The 12500-nt window shown below is 51.6% G+C and overlaps 1 protein-coding gene across 2 annotated transcripts in view; it reads left to right on the plus strand.

Annotated features, from left to right (window-relative positions):
- The window catches only part of LOC133965067 (DENN domain-containing protein 4B-like), a 27334-nt gene that overhangs the window by 9616 nt on the left and 5218 nt on the right, over positions 1–12500 (plus strand). For both annotated transcript variants that reach the window (XM_062399455.1, XM_062399456.1), the window contains exons 3-22: positions 1–58; positions 798–867; positions 992–1161; positions 1446–1687; positions 2106–2172; positions 2496–2554; positions 2722–2866; positions 2957–3132; positions 3248–3348; positions 3534–3749; positions 4492–4637; positions 4876–5009; positions 5716–5830; positions 6558–6764; positions 6916–7044; positions 7649–7793; positions 7943–8098; positions 8574–8814; positions 9066–9345; positions 9482–9586. The exon at positions 1–58 is cut by the window's left edge and continues 198 nt beyond it. In XM_062399455.1, the coding sequence (XP_062255439.1) occupies positions 1–58; positions 798–867; positions 992–1161; positions 1446–1687; positions 2106–2172; positions 2496–2554; positions 2722–2866; positions 2957–3132; positions 3248–3348; positions 3534–3749; positions 4492–4637; positions 4876–5009; positions 5716–5830; positions 6558–6764; positions 6916–7044; positions 7649–7793; positions 7943–8098; positions 8574–8814; positions 9066–9345; positions 9482–9586 (2962 nt within the window). The remainder of the gene's footprint in view (positions 59–797; positions 868–991; positions 1162–1445; positions 1688–2105; positions 2173–2495; positions 2555–2721; positions 2867–2956; positions 3133–3247; positions 3349–3533; positions 3750–4491; positions 4638–4875; positions 5010–5715; positions 5831–6557; positions 6765–6915; positions 7045–7648; positions 7794–7942; positions 8099–8573; positions 8815–9065; positions 9346–9481; positions 9587–12500) is intronic.

The following is a 12500-nucleotide window of genomic DNA, read 5'->3' on the forward strand; positions in this document are numbered from 1 at the left end:
GGGGGAGGTGGCCCCGCACACCTTCTGCCGCGTCGATAAGAACCTGAACACCGGCATGGTGAGTTCAGATCCAGAGGCTGGAAAGGCTGGAGGTGTTGAAATGAATCATGTTTAATGTTTAAAGTTTTTAGTTTGTTTCCTTGATTCACAAAGACGTCACAGCATCGTAATGTTTAAAATGACGACATCAGAGTTCTGAGCTTTTTAACGTGAAGCGGCTGGAAATCAAAGCTCAGCACTTCCTGCACAGCGAAGGGGGAAAACCAGTGAAGTGAGAAAGAAAGGCTTGTGTCAGGAAGAACGTTATCTCAAAAGATTCCTGCTCAAAATTTCCAACAACACACTTGAAATGTTGATACATGTTGACAAAGGGCTGCAGCTAGCAATTATCTTTATTGTAGAATAATCATTTTCTCTATAAATGATCATTCAACTGTTAAGTTCTTTGACAGCTCAAAGTGATGTCACCAGATGAAGAGATTTAGTTTATTGTCAGAAACATCAAATCATGTGAAAAGCTGGAAAAATCTAGATTTTGCTTCGAAAATGACAAACGAGGAATCAGTTATTGAAATAGTTGCTTTAATGTTGAATAATAACTAATTGGACAGAACCTGTCAAATACAAAAGAGATGCAGTGATTCACATTGATAAATGGTTAATAAACAGGAAGTAAATCACCAGTGTGAAATTTCAGAAGTACATATTTTAAATGTGAATATTAAAAACCCGGATGGACGATGTGAAATATATATTTTAAATGTTTGTCATGCTGTTGTGTGTTTGTCTGTGTGCAGTGGGGACCGGCCCTGTACGTGTGCTATAAGAGGGCTGTGGCCAAAGCCAACGCGCTGGTCTACGAAGCCAGTGAGTAACAACCACCCAGTATCACAGACAGGACCCCCCCCCCCCCCCCCATTGAGTGTGAACATGTGTGTGAAGTCATGTGTGTATGTGTGTCTGTGTGTGTGTGTGTGTGTGTGTGCTGCAGGTCTGATCAGCCGCTACCCGGAGGAGGACCTGGAGGCGTTTCCTCTGCCGGAGTCGGTGCCGGTCTTCTGTTTGCCGATGGGCGTCACGGTGGAGAGCTGGCCTCTGAACACAAAGTACCAGCTGCCCATCTTCTCCACCTTCGTCCTCACGTCCGCCTCCGGGGACAAGGTGGGCGGGGCCACAGGGGTTCAGGTTCATCCGGTGTACATGTGGATTTAAAATCAAAGGAGAAACAGGCACAGTTTGAACAGAACTGATGAAACTTGTTATCTAATCAATAAATGAATAGATGATGCAGCGTGAAGAGAGGAGCTGAAGCTGGAGCTCAATAAAAAAACACCACCACACTTACGTGATCTAAACCAGAGGAGCTGTGAATGGTCTCGTTTGAGAAGCGGCTTCAGAACTGTTTCCTTCCAGTTGAATCACCTCCCATGAATCCTGTGCTGCAGGTCTACGGAGCGGCCATCCAGTTCTACGAGTCCTTCCCCCGGGAGCTGCTGTCGGAGCGGCAGAGCGTGAGGCTGGGCCTGCTCAGCGTGGTGGACCGGCGGCCCATCACCAGCCGCAGCCTGCAGGCCAAGAAGAGCATCTGCGTCTTGTCCCACTGGCCCTTCTTCACCATCTTCCAGAAGTTCCTCACCTTCATCTACAGATACTCCATCTCCGGGCCGCACGTTCTGCCTCTCGAGAAGTCAGTGCAGCGCCTGGATCTGATCCTTAATCCAGCTGGAGAAGTATCTCTCAAGCATTAATGTTTTAATGACTGTTTATAAAAGATGATTCTTGGTTTCAGTAGCGAGGACCATAACCGGCAAAATAAAAAATGGATAAAGAAATAATTGAAATACAGACAGAGAAATAAATAGATGATAGATGGACCTTTGTTGTTCTTGCATCAAGTACAACAAAACTGTACAAATACATAAATATAGTAATGATAAATGTGGAAAGGTCAAAACATACATAAATAATAGATGCTCAGAACGTTTCTCACATTATCTGAAACAAATACGAGATGATTTCAACACGATCGTTGTTATTAAAGCAGTTTATTATGGATTTATTTAAGGATCTGGGATGATGGTGCTTTTCTCTCTCTCTCTCTGCAGACACATCTCCAGCTTCATGCACAACGTCCCGTTTCCTTCCCCCCAGCGGCCTCGCATCCTCGTTCAGGTACACCCCCGACTCAGACCTGCACCATGTGACCTCACCTCCTCATCAGGTCACTTAGAAATGAGATCCAAACCACTGTCAGGAGCTCATCATACAGAAGTCCATAGATCACAGTATTCCCACAGATAGATTTATATTTTGTTCCATGAAAAAGCTCAATCGTTCCCTGAATCAGCTGTGTGTGTGTGTGTGTGTGTGTGTGTGTGTGTGTGTGTGTGTGTGTGTGTGTGTGTGTGTGTGTGTGTGTGTGTGTGTGTGTGTGTGTGTGTGTGTGTGTGTGTGTGTGTGTGTGTGTGTGTGTGTGTGTGTGTGTGTGTGTGTAGCTCTCTCCGTACGACAACCTGCTGCTCTGCCAGCCGGTCTCATCTCCACTCCCACTCAGGTCAGTTTCTTTGTACTGTATTGTTTGAATGTTACTGTACATGTGATTACATTAGATTACTTTAATTACTTAAACATTCCTTCACATAACATCGCTTCAGCCGCTTGAATCCAAAATCCGCAGCCAGTTGTTTTGATTCTACCCCCCCCCCCCCCTGTGTGTGACAGTGGAGCCAGTTACCTGAAGCTGCTCCAGAACCTGGGTCCAGAGAACGCCTGCACGCTGCTGCTGGCCGTCCTCACCGAACACAAGCTGCTGGTGCACTCGCTGCGGCCCGACGTGCTCACCTCCGTCTGCGAGGCCCTCGTCTCGGTCAGACTCGCACTGCTTCATCTGGAGGAGGGGGAGGAGGAGTCGCTCTGTGTTTAGATCTGTGTCATGACCTCTGCCTTGTCTCTCCAGATGAGCTTCCCTCTGCGCTGGCTCTGTCCCTACATCCCCCTGTGTCCGCTGCAGATGGCCGACGTGCTGCTGGCGCCGATGCCCTTCATCGTGGGCGTCCACTCCAGCTACTTCGACCTGTACGACCCCCCCACGGACGTGGTGTGTGTCGACCTGGACACCAACACCATCTTCCAGTGAGTCCATCGTTTCACGCTTCCTGCTCCACAGATGATCCGATTTGTTGAATCATTCATCATGACTGAAGGTTAGGGCAGAAATCCATGAAACATGATCTGCCTCTGGTCTCAGGTCGGACGAGAAGAAGCCGCTGTCGTGGCGCTCGTTACCCAGGAAGCACGGGAAGACTCTGTTCAACGCCCTCACCAGCCTCCACAGGACGCTGGAGAAGAGTGAGTCACATGACCCAACGACCGGCCCTTTCAAAATAAAGTTGTTCAGAGACAACAGCGAAACACAATTACTGTTACTGAGTAAAAGTTAAAATACTTCTACTTTACTTTAGTCAGTGTACTTCTTTACTTTCCACCGGAGCTTCCACACAAACACGTAAATCTCTGAATCTGGTGCTTTGCAGTTTGCACCCCCGGCCAGGAGGAGGCCACGTTGGAGTTCCTGCTGACGGACTACGATCAGATCTACAGGCGTCAGAAGCAGCTGGAGCTGGAGATCCAGGAAGTGTTCCTGCGTTTCATGAGCTGCCTGCTGCGAGGGTACCGCTCCTTCCTGCTGCCGATCACACAGGCTCCGTCTGACACCACCACCGACTGCAGTTCCCTCTTCAACCTGCAGGGTGAGCAGCGGCAGGGTGTTCTCCCTGTGAGGCCTCCTTCAGCCTCCGGAGAGACAGCATGTTGAGGAGGAGAAGAATTCTGTTCATCCTCCGGTTGATCAGTTGAATCAGTGTTAAGACTGTAAAATGTTTTTATGATCCGACGTTCAGAAAACATCTTCAGACGCTGCAGCTCCTCTCTTCAGCCTCTGTCTCAAACACCTGGTTTAGCTCCTGTGACTTAACACTGCTCTTCTTCTTCTTCTTCTTCTTCTTCATCCTCTTCCTCCTCTTCTTCCTCTGCTCTTCCTCTTCTTCTTCTTCTTCTTCTTCTTCTTCTTCTTCTTCTTCCTCTTCTTCTTCTTCTTCTTCTTCTTCCTCTTCTTTTCTCTTCTCTTCCTCCTCCTCCTCCTCTTCCTCCTCTTCCTCCTCTTCTTCTTCTTCTCTTCTCTTCCTCCTCTTCTTCTTCTTATTCCTCCTCCTTCTGCTCTTCTTCCTCTTCCTCCTCCTCCTCCACTTTTTCTTCTTTCTCTTCATCTTCCTCTTCTTCCTCCTCTTCCCTCCCCTCGTCCTCCTCATCTTTCTCCTCCTTCTCCTCCTCCTCCTCCTCCTCCTCCTCCTCCTCTTTCTCCTCCTCCTCTTCCTCCTCATCTTTCTCCTCCTCCTCCTCCTCATCTTCCTCTTCCTCCTCCTTTTCCTCTTCCTCCTCCTCCTCCTCCTCCTCCTCCTCCTCCTGCTCCTCCTCCTCCTCCTCCTGCTGCAGGCTTCCTGAAGTCTCGGGATCGGACGCAGCAGAAGATCTACAGCCAGCTGACGAGGACCCAGATGTTCACTCAGTTCATCGAGGAGTGCTCCTTCGTCAGTGACCGTCACGCCTGCCTGGAGTTCTTCGACGAGTGCGTCCAGAAGGTCAGAACTCTTATTTCCTGCAGACCCAGGATCTGTTGAGCTGTGACGCAGCTGAATGTTTCCATGAGCATCACATTGATCCTGCTCCTGTTTTTAACGTTTGCAGAGTGAAAACTCTTTTTTGGATAGTTTCTGACTTTCTGACCAATCACAGGAAGTTGAAGTAGTGCACTCGCTAAATGACAACGTGAAACCAGCCCAAGCAAACACGTGAATGCTTTCTGCTTTGTGTCTGCAGGTGGACGTGGAGAAGCCGGAGGAGGTGAGGCTGATCGACCTGGACGAGACCTACAGTGGAGAACACACAGTCTTCATCATGCCTCCTGAGGAGCCACAGGAACCGGACGGGTCGGAGTGTCCTGCCCTCTACAGGTGCAGTTCCACATTTATCTGTGCTCCTCGAGATTCAAGATTCAATCATTTACTGTGAAATTGACAAATTCACAAATACATCCACTCAAAATACATCATCATGTCTGAAACATCTAAACACACATGAGGCCTAGAAAACAATGGAATGATAAATTAAAAAAACAATAATAAGATGTAACCAGCACCAGCAGCAAAGTAACCGAAGCCAGGGCGGGGGAGCTCTATTCTCCGACACTTCATCTGAAATTCTATTGGTTGGGAAATTTTAAATGGTCTGTATTTATATTTTCTAGTCTTTTCTTGTTGACCACTCAATCGCTTCAAGGTCCAGTTTATTGCCCAGTCACACACACACATTCTGGGCAGCACTTTCTATGTGAGGGGCAGTGCAGGGTTCAGGACATGGGGAGAGATGGGGAAGACTGGCATCAAACCCCCGACCTTCCGGGTACAGGCTCTGTGTTGAGGACCACCGCTCCAGCCTCAGAAGCAGCGTGAGGAGAAGAACTTAAGGAAATCACAAGCAGGGTGTTTTTGAGTGTGAGCATTTCAAAATCTGAAGGTGAAATCAAAAAGTCCTGTTCTCAGACTGAAGACCAATCTCTTTAAAACAGAGAAGATCAAACCAGTAGGTGCAGGACTCCGATCAGTGACCCACTACATGAAACAGACATCTGCTTCACTGTCCTCTTTCCCGTGCCTCCAGCTACGAGACGTTCCCCACGCTGAGGCCGGAGCTCTTCGACCAGCCGCAGGACCAGCTCCGGGTCCCGGCCCGAGGCAGCGCCCCCAGCAGCCCCGCCCCCCGGCGCACCAAACAGGTAACAGAGTGAGAAGCACTGCTGACGTCTGATGGGTCGCTGGAAAACACACAGAACAGGAGAAGCTCTTACTGGTTTTACCCTGTGACCCAGTTTCCCCTGAGTGAAGTGAGGAGGAGGAAGCTGGTCCCTGAGCATCTTATTTTAATGAATCATTATCAATATTTCACTCATCATCATCAATTCAACAGACACAGACGTTCTGACAGGGGGTGGATTGGAAAACGTTGACTGTTTAATTTATTCTCGGATCTCACAGATACAAGCACGAGATGGTTTTTGATTTTTATTACCACATTTAGATGTCAAACATTTTTAAAGATCAAAGAGGTTCAACAGTAGACACGTTTCCATGGAAACAATATTCTGAATAAAATACTGACATGTATTTATAATCATAATCTGATTATCTTAACCTAAATAAATTCATATTAAGAATAATCAATAAGAAGATAAAGACATGTGAACGTTTCATTAACGAGGATGAAACGGCTTCAGGTTATAAAATGGAACGTGTGTCATAGTGGATGAGATGTTTATTCATGTAAACATCACAATCTGAGTAAGTTTCAGAATAACAGTCAGTTAACATGCGTACGTCCCCGTCTTCATCGTTCTTCATCGTTCTTCATCGTTCTTCATCGTTCTTCATCGTTCTTCATCGTCCAGGTGGCAGAGAAGCCGTCCACAGTCTTTCTGAAGTCTTCTGGTATTTTCTTCCCACCAGGAGATCAAACTGGCTCAGAAGCGAGCTCAGAAATACTCGGCGGTCCCCGACATGTGGTCCAAGTGTCTGCTGGGTCACTGCTACGGCCTCTGGTTCCTCTACCTGCCCACCTTCGTCCGGGCGGAGAGCGCCAAGGTGCGCGCCCTGCACACGGCCTACGACGTCCTCAAGCACATGGAGAACCGCAAAGTGGTGGTGCCGGACGAGGTGAGTCGGGGTCAGAGGTCACTGCTGTAGTGACGTCACTCAGGGCGAAGTCAACTGAACTGTCCCTGAACGCAGCACAGGAACAGAACCAGAAGCTGTGACACTGGAAACGTGGCGTTTTAATATGTGTCCGTACGTGTGTGTGTTTCAGGTGTGTTACCGCATCCTGATGCAGTTGTGTGGTCAGTACGGACAGCCGGTCCTAGCTGTTCGAGTCCTGCTGGAGATGAAGAAGGCGGGAATCACACCCAACACCATCACCTACGGATACTACAACAAGGTCCTCACACACACACACACACACACACACACACACACACACACACACACACACACACACACACACACACACACACACACACACACACACACACACACACACAGGGCTTCTCTGAGAGTTTAAGTTTGATCAGATCCAGACGTCCACAACCAGAGTCTTTTGAATGAATTTTAAGCTGTTTTCAGTTTGATTGAAAATGAGCACAAGCAGCGACAGAGAGAAATGCGACCGGGGGTTTAATCCTCTGTCCTCTGTCCTCTGTCTTCTCTCCTCTGTCCTCTGTCTTCTCTCCTCTGTCTTCTCTCCTCTGTCCTCTGTCTTCTCTCCTCTGTCCTCTGTCCTCTGTCCTCTGTCTTCTCTCCTCTGTCCTCTGTCCTCTGTCTTCTCTCCTCTGTCCTCTGTCTTCTCTCCTCTGTCTTCTCTCCTCTGTCCTCTGTCTTCTCTCCTCTGTCCTCTGTCTTCTCTCCTCTGTCCTCTGTCTTCTCTCCTCTGTCCTCTGTCTTCTCTCCTCTGTCCTCTGTCTTCTCTCCTCTGTCTTCTCTCCTCTGTCCTCTGTCCTCTGTCCTCTGTCCTCTGTCTTCTGTCCTCTGTCCTCTGTCCTCAGGCAGTGCTGGAGAGCAAGTGGCCGTCTACCAGCCAGGGCGGGCGTCTCCGCTGGGCCAAGCTGAGGAACGTCCTGCTGGCCGTGGCCCAGTTCAGACAGCCAATCAAACGGCGGCAGAAGAGCGGCTCGTTGGGGTCACGGGGAGGTCAGAGGTCTTTTTTGTAAATGTCTGATTAAATATTCTTGTTTTGATTTGATCCCCCACTCGACTTTTTGATATTCTGTTGTCCTGGTAACTGTTTGAGAATGCGATTTACATTTTTAAAGTTTCCTTTTCTTTTTTTGGATTATAAGAAATGATGGTGGACGCAGACCAGAGGCCCCGCCCCCACTCCAATCTGATTCGTCAGTCCAGTTGGAGCGGTCTGTCTGAAAGCTCCAGTCACGAGTCTCTAACTGGTCCAATGGTGAAGAGCAACAGTCTGAACAGCATGAAGACGCCGTCCGACAGTAAGAGACACGTTTTCAGTGTTTCTGATCAGTTTGGTTTATTGAGTTATTTGATAAAAAGACAGGCTGAGACCTCTTGATTGACAGCTGTGACTGACTCCTGATTGGTCGAACATGTGTATAGGTGGGACCTCAACACCATGATCTCTCTGTTATCACAGTTTCACACTAGGACGTCACATTCATGACAGTGTTGGTGTTTTATTTTGAAGAAATTAGGTTTGAAGACATGTTTGTCCTCTTCTGATTCGCTGTGGTTTAACGTAACAAACAACCAATCAGCTCCTCTCCTCACATCTTTTATTCTTTCACTGAAATGTGGCGATGATAGACCGTTGTCCTGCTGCCTCTGGATGTCCCTCTGGATGTCCCTCTGGATGTCCCTCTGGATGTCCCTCTGGATGTCTCTCTAATTTCTCTCTGGTTTTTAGACACGGGTTCTGACTCCTCTCTCTCTCTCCTCTCTGTCCCTCAGAGGTCAAACCCTGTAAGAAGACCGTCCTCCATGACGCAGGGACCGCCGGCTTCCGTGACGCCGTCTCTCGAAAACCTCCCCTGGGCCTCAGAGACACGTCCGCTCCGCCTGCAGCGCCCCCTAGCGGCGTGGTAGTGGTGCCGCGGAGTCAGGTCTGCCTCTCCAACTTCTACAAAGAGTGCGCAGAGTCGGCCGACTCGGAGCCGGACTGCAGCTGTCATCCTGCGGAGAGAGACGGCAGGTCAGTGTTCACGCCTCATGTCTGTGTGGTCACATTATTTAATGACTGTGTTTCATTCAGCTCTCCAGCGCCCCCTGGGGAGAAGGGCCCTGTAAGTTACCAGTGGTCAAGATTACATTATAATTCAGAAATATACGTAAATAGTCACATGACGATGACAACCTCACATTTAACCCTAACCGGATGCTTTGGCCTCGGCACCAGAGCATGTTGAGCTCCTGTTTACCCCATGTCTGCCCTTTGACCTCCAGGCCTGTAGGAGTGCGTGTCTCGTCCGCCAGGAAAGAAGCTGTGGACGAGAACTACAACAACGTCTCCTCCCCGACCCGCGGGGGTCTAGCAGGAAAACTCCAGCAGCTCCTCACCCCCACCAGACACCGAGTGTCGGTGCGACGGGCCGCCAGCGTGGACGACCGGCGGCCCGGAGGAGGGATAGGACGAAGAGTGTCGGAGCAGAGGCAGTCGAGGAAAGCGCAGGTGGCCGAGACGCTGCTGAAGGCCAAAGACCGGCTGGTGAACGCTACGTCAGAGGTTTGTATCAGTTTTATTTTGAAGGTTCGCCAACAGGAAGATGTTCAACATTAGTTATTTGAGAACAAACTGCAGCTCCTCACTTTCCCTCTGGTGTGATTTTGTTCAATAATCTGGTTTTATTTTGTCTCCTCAGAGTTCGTTGTCTGTAGGAAGTGACCTCGACTTGACGGACACGCCCACTCCAGCGTTTCCTATACGCAGGTCCTGGGACGCCAACCAGGAGGTGGCGGGGCTTGAGGTAAAGTAGGCCCCTCCCCCTGTGTGTCCAGGTGCTGATATCCAGCTGTGCTCTCTGACTCCTCCCCCCTGTGTGTCCAGGTGCTGATATCCAGCTGTGCTCTCTCTGACTCCTCCCCCCTGTGTTTCCAGGTGTCGATATCCAGCTGTGCTCTCTCTGACTCCTCCTCCCCTGTGTGTCCAGGTGTTGATATCCAGCAGTGCTCTCTCTGACTCCTCCCCCCCGTGTGTCCAGGTGCTGATGTCCAGCTGCTCTCTCTGACTCCTCCCCCCTGTGTGTCCAGGTGCTGATGTCCAGCTGTGCTCTCTCTGACTCCTCCCCCCCTGTGTGTCCAGGTGTTGATATCCAGCTGTGCTCTCTCTGACTCCTCCCCCCTGTGTGTCTAGATGTTGATGTCCAGCTGTGCTCTCTCTGACTCCTCCCCCCTGTGTGTCCAGGTGCTGATGTCCAGCTGTGCTCTCTCTGACTCCTCCCCCCTGTGTGTCCAGGTGCTGCTGTCCAGCTGCTCTCTCTGACTCCTCCCCCCTGTGTGTCCAGGTGTCGATATCCAGCTGTGCTCTCTCTAACTCCTCCCCCCTGTGTGTCCAGGTGCTGATGTCCAGCTGTGCTCTCTCTGACTCCTCCCCCCTGTGTGTCCAGGTGCTGATGTCCAGCTGTGCTCTCTCTGACTCCTCCCCCCCGTGTGTCCAGGTGCTGATGTCCAGCTGTGCTCTCTCTGACTCCTCCCCCCTGTGTGCCCAGGTGCTGATGTCCAGCTGCTCTCTCTGACTCCTCCCCCCCTGTGTGTCCAGGTGCTGATGTCCAGCTGCTCTCTCTGACTCCTCCCCCCTGTGTGTCCAGGTGTCGATATCCAGCTGTGCTCTCTCTAACTCCTCCCCCCTGTGTGTCCAGGTGCTGATGTCCAGCTGTGCTCTCTCTGACTCCTCCCCCCTGTGTGTCCAGGTGCTGATGTCCAGCTGTGCTCTCTCTGACTCCTCCCCCCCGTGTGTCCAGGTGCTGATGTCCAGCTGTGCTCTCTCTGACTCCTCCCCCCTGTGTGCCCAGGTGCTGATGTCCAGCTGCTCTCTCTGACTCCTCCCCCCCTGTGTGTCCAGGTGCTGATGTCCAGCTGCTCTCTCTGACTCCTCCCCCCTGTGTGTCCAGGTGTTGATATCCAGCTGTGCTCTCTCTGACTCCTCCCCCCCTGTGTGTCCAGGTGCTGATGTCCAGCTGCTCTCTCTAACTCCTCCCCCCTGTGTTTCCAGGTGTCGATATCCAGCTGTGCTCTCTCTGACTCCTCCCCCCCTGTGTGTCCAGGTGTTGATATCCAGCAGTGCTCTCTCTGACTCCTCCCCCCCGTGTGTCCAGGTGCTGATGTCCAGCTGCTCTCTCTGACTCCTCCCCCCTGTGTGTCCAGGTGCTGATGTCCAGCTGTGCTCTCTCTGACTCCTCCCCCCCTGTGTGTCCAGGTGTTGATATCCAGCTGTGCTCTCTCTGACTCCTCCCCCCTGTGTGTCTAGATGTTGATGTCCAGCTGTGCTCTCTCTGACTCCTCCCCCCTGTGTGTCCAGGTGCTGATGTCCAGCTGTGCTCTCTCTGACTCCTCCCCCCTGTGTGTCCAGGTGCTGCTGTCCAGCTGCTCTCTCTGACTCCTCCCCCCTGTGTGTCCAGGTGCTGATGTCCAGCTGTGCTCTCTCTGACTCCTCCCCCCTGTGTGTCCAGGTGCTGATGTCCAGCTGTGCTCTCTCTGACTCCTCCCCCCCGTGTGTCCAGGTGCTGATGTCCAGCTGTGCTCTCTCTGACTCCTCCCCCCTGTGTGCCCAGGTGCTGATGTCCAGCTGCTCTCTCTGACTCCTCCCCCCCTGTGTGTCCAGGTGCTGATGTCCAGCTGCTCTCTCTGACTCCTCCCCCCTGTGTGTCCAGGTGTCGATATCCAGCTGTGCTCTCTCTAACTCCTCCCCCCTGTGTGTCCAGGTGCTGATGTCCAGCTGCTCTCTCTGACTCCTCCCCCCTGTGTGTCCAGGTGTCGATATCCAGCTGTGCTCTCTCTAACTCCTCCCCCCCTGTGTGTCCAGGTGTTGATATCCAGCTGTGCTCTCTCTGACTCCTCCCCCCTGTGTGTCTAGATGTTGATGTCCAGCTGTGCTCTCTCTGACTCCTCCCCCCTGTGTGTCCAGGTGCTGATGTCCAGCTGTGCTCTCTCTGACTCCTCCCCCCTGTGTGTCCAGGTGCTGATGTCCAGCTGCTCTCTCTAACTCCTCCCCCCTGTGTGTCCAGGTGCTGATGTCCAGCTGTGCTCTCTCTGACTCCTCCCCCCTGTGTGTCCAGGTGTCGATATCCAGCTGTGCTCTCTCTAACTCCTCCCCCCCTGTGTGTCCAGGTGTTGATATCCAGCTGTGCTCTCTCTGACTCCTCCCCCCCTGTGTGTCCAGGTGCTGATGTCCAGCTGTGCTCTCTCTGACTCCTCCCCCCTGTGTGTCCAGGTGCTGATGTCCAGCTGCTCTCTCTGACTCCTCCCCCCTGTGTGTCCAGGTGTCGATATCCAGCTGTGCTCTCTCTAACTCCTCCCCCCCTGTGTGTCCAGGTGTTGATATCCAGCTGTGCTCTCTCTGACTCCTCCCCCCCTGTGTGTCCAGGTGCTGATGTCCAGCTGTGCTCTCTCTGACTCCTCCCCCCCGTGTGTCCAGGTGTTGATATCCAGCTGTGCTCTCTCTGACTCCTCCCCCCTGTGTGTCCAGGTGCTGATGTCCAGCTGTGCTCTCTCTGACTCCTCCCCCCCTGTGTGTCCAGGTGCTGATGTCCAGCTGTGCTCTCTCTGACTCCTCCCCCCTGTGTGTCCAGGTGCTGATGTCCAGCTGTGCTCTCTCTGACTCCTCCCCCCTGTGTTTCCAGGTGCTGATGTCCAGCTGTGCTCTCTCTAACTCCTCCCCCCTGT

The sequence above is a fragment of the Platichthys flesus genome, chromosome 11 (genome assembly GCF_949316205.1).
Source record: "Platichthys flesus chromosome 11, fPlaFle2.1, whole genome shotgun sequence".
Lineage (NCBI taxonomy): Eukaryota > Metazoa > Chordata > Actinopteri > Pleuronectiformes > Pleuronectidae > Platichthys > Platichthys flesus.